The sequence below is a fragment of the Argiope bruennichi genome, chromosome 9 (assembly GCF_947563725.1).
Source record: "Argiope bruennichi chromosome 9, qqArgBrue1.1, whole genome shotgun sequence".
In the NCBI taxonomy this organism is placed as follows: domain Eukaryota; kingdom Metazoa; phylum Arthropoda; class Arachnida; order Araneae; family Araneidae; genus Argiope; species Argiope bruennichi.
Genome location: NC_079159.1, coordinates 34084887 through 34104628, shown reverse-complemented (window position 1 = coordinate 34104628; position 19742 = coordinate 34084887). Strand labels below are relative to the sequence as shown.

The window sequence follows — 19742 nt, the reverse complement described above, 5'->3', positions numbered from 1 at the left end:
TGATCTTTCGACGGATTTGGTTTAAAATTTGATTAGAATTTGCACTTTAGATGTCAAACCAGTGTACCGAATTTTATTTATTTTGCTGATGTATTTATCGAGTTCACTTGTATTCGGACAGTCAGACAGAAATGTTGGAAATGGATTTCCTTCAATCTATAAGGCTGCTGAAATATGTATATACCAAACCTCATTTATCTAATTCAAAGCAATTTGTCTAACGCTAATTCCATACATGTTTGGAGTTATCTACTGACAGATAGAGATATTCTAATAATCTGTTTTTCGATCTTAAAAAAACCTGAAACGTCGAAATTCAACAAAATCTGGGATTCGATTTTTTTTTTAAATTGCAATATTTTTGCTTTATATACTGTGTAAGCGAAAACATACTAAAAAAGATAGTATAAATTCTTGTAACAACGACTTGAAATAATGTAAAATGAATTCGTTATCTCTGTTTCTGCAAAATTAAAAAAGAGTTATTGTCAACAGCACCAATCTACTTACTTCTCTTTAGAAACATATGTCGAACTTCTTTCTTTATTTTCAGTATTTTAAAATATAACTTAAACTTTAAAACGTAGAAATAAAACTTTTTCTCAGTGTTTATCTGAAAATAATTATGTGGAACCAAATCGTAAAATTCGATTTTCTTTTGTTTATTTTAAGATCCTTTATAAGATCATTTTAAAAGCTCACAACTCTTTCGCGCTCGTATAAAAACATCTCATAAAATGATTTAAAAAGAAAAAAAGCTTTTCGTGATTTGAAAAAAAAAAAAAATTAATCTCCCTTAGCGTGTATAAGAATCAATAAAAGGTATTATTTTTCTTTCTAGGATTGGCTTTATCGAAAACAAAATAATGCAAATATAACGAAATAAAAATGAAAACGATAAACGTATCACTTCACGCTTTTTCACCGGATGTTTATTTTACATTAGAGAACATAGATTTACTTTGACAAAAACCATCGCCTTTTTATAGCCACGTAACAAAAGCGTCATAAAAATATTGACAATTCATAAATTATTTTTATTTGAAAACTAGAGAATATTTTTTTAAGTCAGTCATTCAAGGTGTAAAAGGTTTTAGTGTTTGTATTAATTTAGTATTTTGAGGGGAGAAAATCTAAAAAGAAAAACTAAAAGAAAGGTTTATTCTATTGTCGTTTTTGTCATTTCGGAGTTTTTTAGCTGCCTTGATGTTACAAATTTTTTGAATTTTATTCTAGGTTCTGGTTGAGTAGAAATATAAGAAGAATTTGATAAAACTTTTCCAAAATGTAGATAAATGAATAAAATAAAGTATAAATTCAAAAAGAGCAAATTATTTAAAGAAGCAAAAAGTTAAAACACACACACTTTTTTTACTATATTTTTTTTAAAACTGACTCACCAATTAGGAATGCCAAATTCATGGAATACTAAAAATTTTGAAGAGGAATCAAATAAGAATGCATTTTGTAAAAGAGCAATTAACAATAAAAGGCTAAATATAATATTAAGTGTTTCTATTTATTACAAAATTAATTATTCTATTTATTACCAGTTAAACTTTTGATGAAAATTATTATTATTTGAATTGCTTTTCATTTTCTAAAACTATTCGAAATATCGTTTGCTGTATCATTAAGTTTTTAGAATAGTTTATGTCTTTTTTGATTGGTTAGAGCACAAATAAAGCCTTTCCTTTTACTAAATTATTTAAGAAATGGTAAACTGTTGTTAACCTTAACGATTGTTTTAAAAAAATCGGATTAATTTAAAATAATTAAATAAATAAGAAAATTTAAAATTTTCTGTGCAACAATGTCTTTTTTCTTCTTTGTCATATTCAAATTACGTACATATATATTTGTTGGAATAATATACATTTCGGTATATTATTCCTGTGAAAATATATTTCTATTTTTGCTAATAAAGGGATCTATTTTTAACCTTCTACTAGTAATCCACAAATAAATTAAACAGATTACTCGTTATAGAGATGTATGTTGCTTGATCTAGAATCGCCAAATGTGGCGCAGGTATACTTTAGAATATGGAAATAAGCATATAATTCTTTATATTATTTAAAGCATTTTTCCCAGTTGGAACAATCTATTTCTGAAATCCATTTCATTCATGTATCAATTTTTTTTTTCTTCATTTTTTTAAAAATAATTTAGAGCAGATTTTGGGCTCTGATGAAACAGTAGTAAATGTTATTATGAAAAAGTAATTATTAATTTATTCGATTCTATCTATTTAAGCATGCAGTAATATGTTTTTTGAATGGATACGTGAAATTTAAAATTACTGTGGTTTAATTTAAGTCAGGGCTTCTAAATAATTAATCTTGGTCGGAAATAAGATGTTTATTAATAATATTAGATATTTGAAAGTTTTTCGAGCATTTCTCCACAGATTCTTCAAACATTTTTAATCGAGATTATGAAAAAAGTTTTGATTATACAAAAATTTCAAAGAAATAAAAAAACCCAGTATTTTATATTAATCTTTATTTATCACCAGCCGCCTCTGGCGACCAGCCGGTTCGCCAATCTTAATGCTCGTTAAAATTTTAATAATTAAATATTTTATGTAATTCCTACTTTAACAGCTTCTTCATTAAAATACTTTAAAACTTCAAATTTCAATTCACTCATAATATTATAAAAGCCTTCAGTCAAAACGTAATCTGTTTCTCTCTAATTTTCTTTTAGCTCCCGTAGAATTTATGCTTTAAATTAAAGTGGAAAGGATTAATCTGCAATTAATCTAATAATATTTTTTACTGAAACAAAGCATTTTTTTTTTGTACTATGATTACTGAAAACAGAGTCACTGAGCATTTAAACCTTATGGGCACTAAAGAATATCTTTCTTAATTTATGTAATATTTCTAGAATTTGTCAACAAAATTTTTTCAGATTCATCATGAGCAGCTCTATTAATTAACAATGTTTAATTTTAAATGCACCAAACACTAAGAAAATAAACAGAATCGTTTAAAATAATCGGTCGAAAACAGGTAAAAAAAAGTACTTAAAAAACGATGAACTTAAACTCACATAAATACAATTTAATTACAAAAGCATACAACTAACCTAAAAATAATTTAAATCTAGTTCGCTTCCGTTGAAAATAAATGTAAACTATCATAACAGAATGCGCATGCGGGGATTTTCAACGCCAGTTACGGTAACGCAAATGCGTGAATTTTCCTAAGCCAATTTGGGTAACGCTATGCAGATTAGAAATTTTTAATTTCCTTTATTCTGTTTTATTTTAATTTAAAAGTACTTCAGAATGAATCTGAAAGATCGATTAATTAAGAATGTTTAATTTTAAATGCATCAAACATTAAGAAAATAAACAGAATCGTTTGAAATAATAGGCCGAAAAATTTTAAGCCTAGCCTGATTAGCGTGGGGAAAAAAACTGAAGCTTTACTCATTTGGCGGTGGAAAAAATGAAAAGATTTTTTTTTGGTTGGAAAGTTAGTTTTTAATTAATAATTAAAATTCTAATTAAAAATTCAAAAAAAGGGACCACAGGTACACATTCTCAACCTCCAAGGTATACATGTACCAAATTTGGTAGCTGTAGTTCAAACGGTCCGGCTTGTAGAGCGCCAACACACACACACATTGAGCTTTATATAAATATAGATAGATTAATTATCTTTCTTGTTTTATTATCAAATATTGCACTTTTTATGAATTTTCTCCCAGTTAAAAATCCCATTTTTAATATTTTGTGTTCGCTTTTTAATAATCGCCTTTTTACGTTCGCTTTCAATTAAATATCATGACAGAAAGAAAACTGAGCACGGTAAATGCGCATGAGCAGGAAAGGGTTGTGAGGGGAAATTGATTTTCTAAACACATTTCCCTTTGTTCCTCTCAAGAGTAAAAGTCCTATCTTTGGATAGGGAAAGAAAGAAAATCTAGAGGGAAATTACCTTATTTTTGTTTTCTTGGAAAGAAGCTTTAACTCCATTAAAAGGGAACTATGTAATAGATCTGGATAGAAAGGAATTATAGATTAAATTTAAAATATAAATAATCAAGGGCACTACATCACACATATACATGAACTGCCCTCATATTCAGAAGTATTTTTGAAAGAAAACAATGTATGTATTCGTTAATTTAAAGATTTTGTATCCGTCGAATGAGAATTTTCTATAATAATGAGTATCTTGATATTAATTCATTAATCATTCTAAAAATCATGTTGATTAACTTCAAGATTATTAATTATTCCAATTTAAAGGAACATTATATATATATATATATATATATATATATATATATATAATGACTGGAGGCATAATCCAAACTGGAGACTGGACCACGACTGGAGGCATAATCCAAATTAATTTCCAAAACTTTATCTTAATTTAGCCCATCGCTACTTCATTCTAAAATATTCTCTTATTTCGTGATCCAATTCCACTTTCGGTTTAATTAAGCCCTTTGTAAAAATAATGCGTCATCAGTACTACATATCAAATAAAAGTGATACCTTTGCACTTGAAAAGGTGTCAAAGCTCAACACATGTATTCCTTTGGCGCTTGACCAGAAATCCTATGTTATATAAGACTTTTGGGGGATTGATATGAGCGAGGATAGAACCTGGGACCTTGTGGTTCGCAGTCCAGTAACTAAACCACAATACAAAAACATATTCTCGTGCAGCGTACTTGTTTACTGGTTTATATGATATTCACCACAGACTAGTAATCATTTGTTCTTCCCTTTTTTACTTCAGCTTTTGTGCTGGATTGCGCCTTTTTGTAAATAATTACGTTTGTTACCCGGGAGAGAAGAGAGAGAATAAAACGAAATTGAAAATACAACGTCTCGTCTATGTCTTCAAACCTGCACTCTGCTTCAACCAAAATATGTTACATATTATTTAGCCGACAGGATTCGAAAAACATTACATATGTGTGTGTGTAAACATGATTTTGTAAATGCGAAAAGAAGAAATCGAAGTTAAAATCTAAGAATTTTAATTTCGATTTACTTCATCCGGGAGACAATATTTATACAAGGACAAAACGACGATACAGTGACGTTTACTTACATTGCGATATAACAGCAAAGTGACAGAAATTTTTCCCTTCGGTACTGAAACTATATATATATATATATATATATATATTGAAATTTTAAAATTTCAATTTATTTCACGACTGGAGGCATAACTTTTCATACGAATATTAATCTATGCATCAGTCTATATCGTGACACAGGAGCAGGGGAGACCAGCAATTTTCCCTTTAGTGATATTACTATGCGATTTTGATAGGGATTTCTTTAACACAAAACATAAACTTAGGAAAGGGAAATTTGGTATTTTTAAAAGAATGTGTTTGAGCATTAAGGATTTTTACCCGTTCACTCATAGCATGAGGAAATGTTGAAGTGAGCAGTCTTACAGAGCGACTGTAAAATTAATTAGATAAAAACTGAACTGGATCGGGAAATAAGAGAACATTTTCATTAAACAAGAACAAGAACATCACAGAGAACGACACAAGAGAAATGAGGAAAAGCTAATAAAAATTTTATCCCTGTGAATATATGCTGTGAGACTTTGATAAGGATTTCTGTACACGCGTCGAATTAGGTAAGATAATTTTAGGGATCTTTCAGAAGAATTTGTTTAGGTCAGAAATTTCTTATTTCTTCACTCGGAGCATATTAGCCACCGACCTAAGCATTATTACAGTGCTTTCTGGTGCGTTAATTAAATAGAAAAAGTGGAATGGGATCAGGGAATAAGAGAATATTTTAGAATGAAGTTAATATGTGCTGAAATGAGCTAAAAATTAGTAAATAAATTAAGTTTAAATTAGATTTAAAAATATCTTTACACACACACGAGATGTAACGATTTCAAAAGTGAGTTTCGGTTCGTATTCGCGTCTGATAATGAAATCAAATATTTGCTCAGTCGAAAGGATGACAAACTTTCTTTACATTTCCTGGTAGCAGACTATTTCAAGGTTATGAAAATAAATCACGCATCTGAACCGGATGTGCAAAAGATTATTTACGTAACTATATAAGAGATTTTCTAGGAGCTGAACATTAGCAGAGAAAATCTCCTATTTTCGTTTTGCTAATGATGCAATATTTGTATTAATGATGTTTTTTGTTGTTATCTATATGACATCGTGACTTCGAAATTTCTTTGTTTTGCTTGGTTATCTGTTTGACATTTTTTTATTACGTCATTGAGCAAATCGGGTAAGTCCCTACATTATCAGCTTGAAACATTTCATGATTAAGTGATATTTTATTCATTGTTGGGATTGCCTTCATGGAATCAGTTTAAAATTTCTGTCATTTCAATAATTTAGAGAAATTTTAAGAAAATTTGGCGAATGTTGAAGTAAATAAGTAATTTCACCGGTGGGAAAAATGGAAGAAAAAGAGAACAGAAATGACCTTTTAAGTGACAAAAGTACTGCTAATAATGATGTAGATTTTTGTTCATTTTACTATAGAGCTGTTAAACGACTGTTAGATATTGACAGCAAAGAAAATGTTTCGTATTTATATCGTTATGCCAAAATATTCCATGAATATTACGACTTTTTTTGTCAAGTGAGACCGGCTCCTGAAGACCGAGATGACGCAATAATAAAATTGCTTAGAAGCTCTTTATATTACAAACTAATGTATGTGTACAAAAATGCTACTTTATTATCAAGTGCTATTGCGTTTCACTTTTGGAATGTTTATAAACAAAATCCAAATGTTCTTGAAAAACTTATAAAGAAAAAAATAGTGAAGATATGTTCGATTGGTGGCAGCTCTGCTCCTGACATTGTTGCCGTAATTACGGTTCTGAAATCTATTGCTTTAAAAAATAACATTGAACTTGACTTTAGAGTCACAGTTATAGATTTCTATAAAGATTGGAAGAATACGTGCATCACAGTCTTAAGATGCCTTGAAGAGTTTTGCGAAGGAACTTGGAAGATAAATTTTATTCGAAGTAACCTGGCAAATACGAATGCTTGGACACCAGAGACATTGAAAGCCATCCAAGAAGCTGATATTATAACTATGGTAAAATTCATCTCGAAGTATGACAATAAGAAAAACATTGTTGAAGTGAGTTTCCCCAAATTTTATTTTAATCTTCAGACCTTGTTTTCTTCTTTATAATCAAAATAGTTCACTTAAATTCCTTTATATTTAGATGATTCGAATTCTTTACTTTATCAAATTTATTATTATTATTATTTTTTCATTTTATCAAAATGTAGATTTTTTGAGGTATTTGTGAATATTTATAGCTGTTATGTTTTAATGCCAAATAAACGAGAAATATCGCCAAGATGGTTGGATTATGTACAATGAAACTTGGCGATCTTGGCATAATCTAAAAATTTTGAAGTAAGCTGGTGGTTATAAACATAAGTATCAATTTTAGAGCATTTTATCTATTAGATGACAGGCATAGTTTATCAAATATATATGCATTTGTTTTTGTGAAAGTGGAAAGATTTATTCACAATTGTTGTATAAAATGGTTAATTATTTTATTATTCTGTGTGAAATAATTTGAAGAATTTGTTGGATTTTAAAATGAATATTTTGAAAAAATTATGATAAGATAATCAGTTTGTTTCCGAGTTTAGCAGTTATAAAAATTTAGTATTAGAAATATTTTCAAATAGTTCTATATAAAAGAATTATTTGCATGCTTAATAAAAATTGATTAGCCAGAATTTTTACATAAAACATTAATGTATTATTAAATTTAATAAGGAATATAGATTTTATTTTACTTATATATATATATATATATATATTTATATTTAAAAATTTCAAATTTGTGTGAAATCTAACTAAAAGTCTTATTTAATCCAAAAAAGATATAAAAAAATTTGTTAAAATAGAATTCCTAAATTCTTTTTGTTCTTATATAAAATAATTATTTATATATCATAATTTAAAAACTAATGAATTACCTTGAAAATAACCATTACCTTGGCATTTATTCTAAACTTTTATGTCTGAAGTGATAGGTTTGAAAAAAAAATTATTCGGGTATAATTTACATAAATTCACATATAGTCAATTAGAAAAAATAATATTTTGATATATCTATACTTATAATAAAGCTCAATGTGTGTGTGTGTGTGTGTGTGTGTTGGCGCTCTACAGGCCAGACCGTTTGACATACAGCTACCAAATTTGGTACATGTATACCTTGGAGGTTGGGAATGTGCACCTGGGGTTTCTTTTTTCGAATTTTTAATTAGAATTTTAATTATTAATTAAAAACTAACTTTCCCGCCAAAAAAATCTTCCATTTTCCCCACCACCAACTTTTCCGCCAAAAAAATCTTCCATTATCCCCAGCGCCAAACGAGAAAGGCTTCAGTTTCTTTTTCTCCCAACAGTAATGAGGCTAGGGTTAAAATTTTTCGGCGGATTATTTCAATCGGTTCTGTTTATTTTCTTAATGTTTTATGCATTTAAAATTAAACATTGTTCATTAATCCATGTTTCAGATTCATTCTGAAGTACTTTTGAATTAAAATAACACAGAATAAAGGAAATTAAAAATTTATAATCCGCATAGCGTTACCCCAACTGGCGTAGAAAAAACCACGTATTTGCGTTACGTAACCGGCGAAGAAAATTCACGCATGCGCATTCTGTTCTGATTGTTGCCATGACAACGTTATCAATGGATGATTTAAATTATTTTTGGGTTAGTTGCATGCTTTTGTAAGTAAATTATATTTATGTTTGTTATATATTTTTTGTATATGCTTATAGTTTGAAGTACATCGTTTTTTAAGTAGTTTTTTTAAAACCTGTTTTCAACCGTTTATTTTAAACGATTCGTTTTATTTTCTTAGTGTTTGATGCATTTAAATTTAAACATTGTTAATTAATCGCTCTGCTCATAATGAATCTAAGAAAATTTTGTTGACCAACTCTTGAGATATTACATAAATTTAAAAAGATATTCTTTAGTGCCCATAAAGTTTAAAGGCTGAGTGACTCTATTTTCAGTAATCAGATTATAAAAAAAATGCTTTGTTTCAGTAAAAAATATTATTATATTAATTGAAGATAAATTCTTTCCACTTTAATTTAAAGCATAAATTCTACCGTTTTCAACCGTTTATTTTAAACGATTCGTTTTATTTTCTTAGTGTTTGATGCATTTAAATTTAAACATTGTTAATGAATAGATCTGCTCATAATGAATCTAAGAAAATTTTGTTGACCAACTCTTGAGATATTACATAAATTTAAAAAGATATTCTTTAGTGCCCATAAAGTTTAAACGCTGAGTGACTCTATTTTCAGTAATCAGATTATAAAAAAATGCTTTGTTTCAGTAAAAAATATTATTATATTAATTGAAGATAAATTCTTTCCACTTTAATTTAAAGCATAAATTCTACGTTTGCTAACAGAAAATGAGAGAGATACATATTACGTTATGACTGAAGGCCTTTATAATATTATGAATGAATTATATGATAATCAAAATTTGAAGTTTTAAAATATTTTGATGAAGAAGCTATTAAAGTAGAAATTGCATAAAATATTTAATTATTAAAATTTTAACGAACATTAAGATTGGCGAACCGGCTGGTCGCCAAAGGCGGCTAGTAATTAAATAATGTTGATGACATTTTCCCAGAATAACTTTTAAACTTTCTTCTAAATTCGAAAATAAGTAACTTGAGAGGAAGAGAGCGACACAGGAGAAAAGAGTACATGGCAGCGAATGGCGCCAAATTGTAACTTTTTTAGGATGATAAATTGCCAAACGTGTTAATATTTTCTATGTATTAATTAGTTCGAAGAATTTCAATAGGTTTGGTTAGAATTTTTCTCGCTTTGGCGAGATACCTTTTGCTAGAATATCTGTTTTACCCACTATTTTATTGATTAACAGTTATATTATATTATTTAATTTCTGTAATGTAACGTCGCACATGGGTAAATGACACCAGGGGTACAAAATATCTTGTATTAACCTCTAGTCATTATCATTGGCATTACAAGTTTAAATGCGGCCCGGGCCATGGAATAATTTGTAGTTTTTTCATCATAATATTCATTAAAAAGGGACATGCATGCACAAAATTTTGCTCTCATGACGCCCTAGATATTTAGCAAAGGCAATAAGATATTTAGCAAATTTTGCTCTCATGACGCCCTAGAAAAATAATGCCTGGAGCATCAGTACTTCTCGTCTCTATAAAATATTGTAAAGATTGCGTAGAAAGATTTGAAAGAGAATATAGAGAGAAACCTCACATCATTAGATGATTTTAAATCTATGAGGAGGGCACTAAAACTTTTTAGTATCATCTTGATACACATATTAACTATTCGTTTAGATATTACTGTTAATACATTCTGGCTCTCATGAGATAGCGAATGTGACTACATATATATATATGTGTGTGTGTGTGTGTGTGTGTGTGTGTGTGTGTGTGTGTGTGTGTGTGTGTGTGTGTGTGTGTGTGTGTGTGTGTGTGTAGATAGATAGATATAGATAAACAGAAAGGAAAAATTATATACAGGCACAAGAAAAAAAAGTAAGAATAAAAACAAAACACCTGGCATTGAAGATGAAGATAATATAATTTCATTTAATTGTGTGATACAGTCGGCAGAAAATGCTATAATTTCTTTTACAATCTACATTGGTTTCATCCTCTAATGAGCAATTTGATGTGTTGTTTGCAAGTTTTACATTAATAAAACTTGTAGGCAATATATACATGCTACTGTGAAAGACCGAGATTGGAGAATGTTGACTTTCACCGGTGAATATCAACACATATCAAATGCGTTGGTGAAAAACGGAATATTTGATTATAATCTTGCACGTTCGAACCAGACCGGTGTATGTCGACAAGCATAGATATGCTTCGGTGGAGGTCGAAAAGAGATAGCAAAGATAGTCAAAAACAAAGATATATGCCGTTAAAATTTTGTGATCATATAAAAATAAATTTAAGGGGTTTAATTCAAACGTTGATAGCTTAAAAAAAGAGAAATTTTTTGAGACCGTTTTTTCTAACAGTAAAGAATATTACAATTTTTTTTACAAATAATTGAGATTGTTGGAGATTTTTGAATATTTGACGCCCCTAAAAATAAAGTATGATTTGAAAATGTAGCAAACTTATTTTTATTCTGGTTTTTCTGCCCTTTCAATTTACCTACAACGGCATTTAAATTCTCCGATTAGTCTCACAATGAAAACTCCCCTACAGAGTGACGAACCTTTGTTCTCACCATGATTGGCCACTCTTCTCAGCAAGAGAAGCGAAAAAGTTATGCCTCTCTTGTGACGTTATACAGCACCTGAGATTCAGAGAAGAAAATGCAAATCTCCAACATATTCAACATTCACCATTAGTGTACATTGAATGTCGACATTTGCCGGTGTAAATGAGAAATAAGGATATTTAGATAATATTGGGGATTTGACTATGAGAAAGTTGATATTCTCACTGAAAGTCTACATTCTTAAGATTTCGGTATTTCACAGTTATATATATATATATGTAGGACTGGGTGGGACAAAATGCCCATTCAATCCCATTTGGATCAGTGTCTAGGGTACTGATTAAGAAACTTTTAAATAAAAACAAATAGTTTATTTACAGTAAACAAAATTAAAAGGACATTAACAATTAGGACGGGAAAGATTATTTACATTAGAGTTAGAAGTAAAATATTTAGATGGCACCAAGGGTGAAGCCTAACAAGATGTCTGCTCATAGCTAAGCTATGTAACGCCTCTCCTTCTCTTCTCTGCTCTGCTCTCGAGCTAATGCCAACAGCTCGCTTTTTCAAATTTATGGTCACGTGACCTAGCACTTTCGATTAGTAGAACCCGTGGTGCCATCTATTACAATACAATAAAACTAAATTGAATTGGATGCATTCAGTATAACAGTGGAATGGTAATGGCCACTAATTAAAACTCTACATATATATATATATATATATGTGTGTGTGTGTGTGTGTGTGTGTGTGTGTATATTGTATGTATATATATATATATATATATATATATATATATATATATATATATATATATATATATATATACAAAAGTATTAAAATCAAGTTAATAGGAAAATCAAATAAACCAAATAAAAAAGAATCCGGCCTGAAGACTTTTTCAAGGGTCACCCTCAGGCAGGGATTCAAAGAAAGGGATTTTTTCTGTGAGGAAATCCAGACAAAGGTCTAATAATGATTCCTCGTGACCCGAAAATCCCCTGAAATTAGGCCCAATAGATATACCATTTTAACAGAAAGGAAAATACAAAACAACAAATTAGAAGAAAAAAACCACTACAAAATAAAAATACAATAACAAAAATAACAATATAGACAAAAATATCATAAAATAGCACAAACGGGGAAACGAAAAGGCAAGGACTTACCAGCAGCAGTCAAGGAAATTTAAAGTTATCGATTGTGATTCCCGCTTTTTAAAATACACTAACGGTAAATTAGGTAAGAAATTGTAGGCTCCCAGCACCATCTATTGAGTGATCTAATATACAAGGAAAGATCTATTTTTATTTAAGCCAAAGGTTTAATCCCAAACCATACCTTGTTTAATTAAAAAAATTGACATTACAGTAATTTCTAGGAAATTCATTTTTAATTAAATTTTTAATGAGGTTGTTTGATGCTTCAATATAGGAATTTTTATTATTGCAAAACCTTTTGATTCTGTTAACTTGTGAGAAAATTAGATTTTTGAAAATTTTCGAGTTTAGATTGGAATGGTAGTTACATAGTTTTGTTATTTTAAAGTTGAATTAATCCCTTTTATCGTATATACCAACTATTGTTTTATCATTAGCAATTTCGATTTTTTAATCCAGAAAGGTAGCCTCAAGTTGATTTTTATTTGTTTCCGTTAGAATTAAATCTTTTGGATAGCAATTAGTAGCAATATTAGTATTGTCGAAGTTAATCAAAAGTAGGTCATCAATATATCTCCAATCGTTTATTAAATTATATTTAATTATGCCGGCGTCCTGGCATAGGGGTAGCGCGTCTTCCCCGTGATCTGGGCGTCCCGGGTTCGAGTCCCGGTTTGGGCATGGTTGTTCTTCTGTTGTTCTATCTGTGAGATGCGTGAATGTGCCCTCCTGTAAAAAGGGGTTGTGCAAGCGAATGAGTGATGCGTGAGTGGCAAAGTCGTACTCTTGGCCCTAGTTGGCGCTGCTATAAAAAATAAGAGACGTTCCCCTCAGGCTTAAATCGCTGTCTTCGTAACAGTGGGCTTGTCAGTGGCAAGTGCCATAAGAAACAAACAAACAACATATTTAATTATTTTTTTCTCATAGTAATGTAGGAAAATATTAGCTAAAGCACTTGAGAAAACTGTTCCCATTGGAATGCAATTGACTTGTTTATAAAAATTAATACCATTAAAAACGTAATTTTCAGTAATATTAAAATTACATAACTCAAGCCAGTTATTTTTAGGAATGATATTTTCATTTAAATATTCGTCATATATAAAAGTGCAGACCTTTATTAATTTTTCATGAGGAAGATTAGTGTATAAATTTTCGAAATCAAAAGTATTAAGTTTATTAATGTTGTTATCTTTAAGAAAATCCTGTACTTCTTTGTTACTAGAAATAATAAAGTTGTCTTCATTTTTTATTTTGTCCAGGATAATTTTTAAGTATTTAAAGAAATGTTTACCTGTATAGTAATTATAGCTGCCAGTGCTACAGGTCACGAATCTGAATTTTAAAGGATTTTTATGAAATTTAACTGTTGGGAATAAATAACGATAGTTAAGAGAGCAAGTCTTAGTTTTGGTTTTTTTTGCGAAAGCTAGCATTCTTTTATCTAATTCCTTTTTCCCGGTGTTCTTTAACATATAAGTTGCATTAGAGTTATATTCATTAATTAAAAGTTCTTTATAATAATATTTACAAATTAAACAGAAATTATTTGCTGATTTATCTATTACTGTAATAACAAATTTTTCTTTTAAATTTTTTATTTCGTTTTTCAATGTTTTACTAAAATAAATCCCACTTTCTTTAGATCTGTCAAAATCAGTATTCATTTTTATTTTTATTTCCTTTAAATTCTCACTTTCCATGCCCGAAACCCTCCGCAGGCCTTCCTATTAACTTGATTTTCCTATTAACTTGATTTTAATACTTTTGTATCAATTCATCTGTGTTTTAGAAGTAGCTGCAGTTGCGCTCTCTAAATACTATGAAGTTTCTTTCCTTTTCCGGTTTTAGTTTGAATAGGTAATAATTTTTAATTGCGATTTCGAAACTGTTTTGTTTCGTTTTCATTTTAGTTTCGTTTTCAAACTATTCTTACTTTAGATTGGTTACTATATATATATATATATATATATATATATATATATATATATATATATATATATATATATATATATATATATATATTGCTTTTTTATAGATAAATTATATAAAAAAGCAATTAAAAAATTAAAACTGCCCACTTCCTTTTTAAAAAGTTAATGCAAATATTATTTTAAAATGAAATTAATGTTTTCAGTAGCAGGATCATGGCACCAACTAATAAAATACCATAATGACAAACCTTTGGATTAATTTTTCATAGGCGCCTCAATTAAGGGTAAACTAGATGTCGGAAGCTATCCGATGAATATTGATGAAGCATTGATCCGATGTATAACGATTATACCGATGTTCTTTCAACCGATGTCATGATCACATATTTTAAATTATTCATTGATTTACACAATTTTTTATACATTCATTAGATTCTTAGTAATTCTGTTACTAAGCTAAATTATGTGCCATGAGAAAAGAAATGATATCTGCCACTAGCAAACAAGTTCTGAACTACCATCTCAAAATCCTTACAATATACTCAGTAGTGGGACTTGAAAGTCCGTCGTTTTATCTCAAAAATTATGGCAGTTTAAATACATAGCATCATATATGGAATATAAAATGACTTCGTGTTCATATTTATAAAACTTTTCGAAACCCTGAATTTGAAAATTCTTTAAAGGACACATTATTTTAATTACTGACATTTAATAACGAAATCCCATTATTTCTTTTTTTATAATATCTCGCTGTTGTAGGAATTTCGTTAGCAGGACAGCTTCTTTAATTAATGTTTGCCACGTGTTTAAAAATGGCACAGTGAAAAATGCCAGCCACTATTCAGATTATATATATAGATGCACCTTTAAACATATTTTTGTATAATGAAATTATTTATGAAGAAAGTACATTAAGTGATAAATATTATTTTAACCACTGACGATTTTTTTTATTTTTTTCAGATGATCTGTGACGAGATAAAATCTGAAGCGATATTCTTTGTTCTTGATCACCCTGTAACGAGACTCATAGAACTTTTCTTAAGCATTTGTGATTTGGGTGGACTTTATTTAATTGATGTCGAATTGTGTGATTGCCATACTCTTGAACTTGAAGCAGTGAAGCAATTACGAACTTTGTACCAGAAGCACTTTGGGAACGAAAAACTGCTTAGAAGCAATGTTTCTTGTAATCTTTTTGTTAGCGTATGGCTAAAAGCTTCATCAGAAACAGACACAAAACTCAAGGACAATCTTGAATGCGTATTTCAAACGAATACTGAAAAATTCAATCCAAAACAGACCTTTTTGAGCAATCCTGCTTTTACTAAATGGGAAAAGTTGTTTATAAAAAAGAAGCAATCAGCTGGTTGGAGCGCAAAAAGGATCAAGGAATATGTGCAGAAGGAAAAGGGAAAAAGAAGCAATATATTTGGGAAATTTATTCATGAGAAAAAAGGCGTGGATTCACTTCAAAATCAGTTGTTAACCCAAGTTCATTTATTAGAAAATGATGGTGAAGAATTCAGTGATATAAATGAAAAGTCGCTGGATGATTATTTGGTACAGAAAAGACAGTATTCATTAATAAAGAAAAATGCTTATTTTGCTTCACTTTCTGGCAATAATTTATATTCTGTAACTGAATAAATCGCATTCCATAATTGAATAAATTGCATTCTATAATTGAATAAATTACATTCTATAATTAAATAAATTATATTCTATAGTTTAATAAATTGCATTCTATATTTGATTAAATTGCATTCTATAATTGAATAAATTGCATTCTATAATTAAATAAATTACATTCTATAATTGAATACATTATATTCTATTATTTAATAAATTGCATTCTATATTTGATTAAATTGTATTCGATAATTTAATAAATCGCATTCTATATTTGATTAAATTGCATTCTATAATTGAATAAATTACATTCTATGATTGAATAAATTATATTCTATAGTTTAATAAATTGCATTCTATATTTGATTAAATTGTATTCGATAATTTAATAAATCGCATTCTGTATTTGATTAAATTGCTTTCTATAATTGAATAAATTACATTCTATAATTGAATAAATTATATTCTATAGTTTAATAAATTGCATTCTATATTTGATTAAATTGTATTCGATAATTTAATAAATCGCATTATATATTTGATTAAATTGCATTCTATAATTGAATAAATTGTATCATGAAAGAAATATATAATTTTAAGCAATACAAATTATTAATTTTATTATATTAATCAAATCTCTAATTGTGAATAATTTATTGAACCAAGTTCATTTATTAGAAAATGATGGGGAAGAATTCAATGATATAATAAAAAGTCGTTGGATGATTATTTGGTCCAGAAAAGGCAATATTCATTAATAAAGAAAATAGCTTATTTTACTTCACTTTTTGGCAATGACTGTAACTCAATAAATTGCACCATGAAAGTAATTTATAATTTAGGTGGGTAACTACGCCAATAAGTCGATTTTTTAAAAAAAAAATAATATTCTTAATGAACAGGTTATTTTATAAAACGTTTGGGATTTTGTTTCTCTGTCTATTTTAGGGAAGTTACACTGATTTTTATATTTGCAATTACATACGATTTAATGCTATGTTCTCGAATTCTAATTTTTGCGAGAATTTTCTTGCAAAAACCTCATAAATTAAAATCTAATGCATATTTTTTTACAAATTTCATATGATATTTTCTTAATATGTTCTATAGTTTTTTAAAATATAGAATAAGTAATCTGTTCATTTAGAAATAATTTATAGTTTTTCAGTACTTCACAATGTGGTAAAAAAATTAAAAATTTTATGCTATTTATCTATTGAACACCAATATTTAAAGAATGGATAAAAATGCAACTTATTTTTTAGTTCAAGAACTAGATAATATATTTCTGACACTATCTGCAAAATTTCAAGCAAACTATTTGATAAACTTCTAAACTAGTTTTTTTTTCTTTATTCGTCATTTTAGCCAATAAAGGGGTATATTTTTAAATTGTTAAAACATTTTACCACTTAACTAGTATGTTCTCGTTTCATAGATGTATTTTAAATCTTTTTTCATGCAAAAAATATTTAAAAATATAACTTTTCGGACCTTTTTCAAGAAATTCATCCCCAGCGTAGCCACATATCTAAATCAATATAAATTATTAATTTCATTATGTAAAATAAATTTTTAATTCTAAAATATCAAAATCATTTAAGGATAAACGTTAAATAACTTTGTATTCTTTCTATTTTAATAAGATAGAATGAAAATTATATAAATTTTGTAGCCAAATAAAACACTAAGAGATTTCTTCATTGAAAATAAACTTGTCAGAATGAATTACTGAAATAAATAACACGAATATGATGTTTTGAATATATAATTAAGAAATTTCGAAAGCTTTCAAGATACATTAATCGTTGTTATAAAAATACTTTTTAATGAATGTAAATACATTTGCTTTCCATAACGGAAAGATAATTCTTTTAATGAATTTTTCTGTGGTTGGATGAAGAGCTATTTTTTAAAGTAATTGAATGGAGATTCTTTACATAAATCTTAAATTTAAGAACTGAACATTCGTAGAAATAAATGTTAATAAAGAAATCCTATTTTATTGAAATGTTTTCTGGTGATATTATAAATATATTTTTGTGTGTGTACGCTTTGAAATATTTAATATTTTAGAAGTTAAGTTTAATATAAGAGTTTTTACGAATATTCTGTTGTCCTAAAGTTTGGATACAAATAAATTGTGTTATTTTTAGTCTTGGTACTCTTTATTTATATGGAAATTTGAATAGCAGACGATAAATATTTGCATGTCATTTTATAATATCTTTTCATAATAATGGGAAAAGATTTAAAATATGAATGATGGAGAAAGGGGATCAAATCAGAACTTTCTGTAGCTATTTTTTACAGTGGATTCAAATTAGCTTCGTTTTCGATCAAGCAAATACGGAAGGAAACCTGCAATCTCTGGATGAGGTGCAAAATCAGCAAAAGAGTAGTCGGACAGATGATCCGTCTGATGTCTCGTCCATGTTTGCAATTTTGCTCAAATAAACATAAAACTAAAAACACCGGTGTATAAAGTTAATATTTGTTAAATTAAGTTAAAAGTTAATTAAATTAAAGTTAATATTTGTTAAATTAAGAAAAAAATTAGGAAATTAATTTAGATTTAGATTTAGGATTTAATTTATATATAAATATATATAAATACGGTAGACTCCCGATTATCCGCGGGCGGGTTATCCGCGCCTGCCGAACTGAGTTTTTTTTTTTTTTTTTGCTTCCAAGCAAAGAGAAAAAGCTTCCAAAGCAAGAAGCAAACGCAAATGACTGATTTCTTCAAAAAGGTGTCGTTTTACAGTTATGCTTTTGTAATTACATAATACATTACAGTATTATAACAGTACATATGTATTCATTTTTCTGTGTATCCTTGACACCTTTCGTAAGTACAAAGCACTTTTCTGTTTTCATTAACAAAATGCATTTTAGGTTAGTTTTGAGTGATATACTAAAATATTAAGTGTTAGTTAAACATTTCCTGCTGTTTATTTTACGTTTTATTATACATAAAACTATTTTTCAAAGTTGGAATGACTTTTTTCTCTTTTGCTATACCCGTTTTTAGCGTTTTTCGGATTATCCGCGATTTTTGTTATCCGCGGCGGCCGCGCCACCCAATTCCGCGGATAATCGGGAGTGTACTGTATATATATATATATATATATATATATATATATATATATATATATATATATATATATATATATATATATATATATATATATATATATATATATATATATATATGTAGAAGATAGATAGATAGATATATAGATATATGGAGATAGATAGATTTAAATAAAGATAGATAACTTTTTGAATTTTAACAAAATGTAAAATTTATTTTCATTCAGTAGTATTTTCAAAAGTTAATGTTAAGTTTCGAAAGTAAATACTAAATTAACTAATATTTCGAAAGTTAAGGAATAATATTTTCGAAGCTTGTGTCATGTCTGAAATAAGGTTAAACTTCAGAAGTCAATATTGACGAAAGGTTTGTAAGGTTTTCAAGGTAAGGTAATCCTTCTTTTATATTGAAAACTTCTTTCACCGTAAAATATATTGTGTTTTTTGTTCAGCCAAAGAAATTTTTATTGAATAAGGAGATATTATTTTAAATTAGACATATTCTGCTCATTCTATGAAGCAAAATTTCAATGCTAGAGACTCTTATAGTACTTTCTATCTTAATATTCTATCAAATAACTTTCTTGTTACAACTAAATATATACAATATAAATAACACGAATAGAA

At 28.1% G+C, this 19742-nt stretch overlaps 1 protein-coding gene across 1 annotated transcript; it reads left to right on the top strand.

Moving 5' to 3' along the window:
• Positions 1 to 6291: 6291 nt before the first annotated feature.
• Positions 6292 to 16141, top strand: LOC129984311 (uncharacterized). Its single transcript, XM_056094172.1, has 2 exons — positions 6292 to 7123; positions 15351 to 16141. The coding sequence occupies exons 1-2, from the start codon at positions 6425 to 6427 to the stop codon at positions 16035 to 16037; spliced, it is 1386 nt and encodes a 461-aa protein (XP_055950147.1). The 5' UTR covers positions 6292 to 6424; the 3' UTR covers positions 16038 to 16141.
• Positions 16142 to 19742: the final 3601 nt, after the last annotated feature.

What these genes read in the sequence shown, in the direction of transcription:
- LOC129984311 (XM_056094172.1), top strand. Translation starts at nt 6,425, where the DNA reads ATGGAAGAAAAAGAGAACAGAAATGACCTTTTAAGTGACAAAAGTACT. An exon ending in ATAAGAAAAACATTGTTGAA is followed by an intron (nt 7,124 to 15,350) that starts GTGAGTTTCCCC and finishes TATTTTTTTCAG; the next exon opens with ATGATCTGTGACGAGATAAA.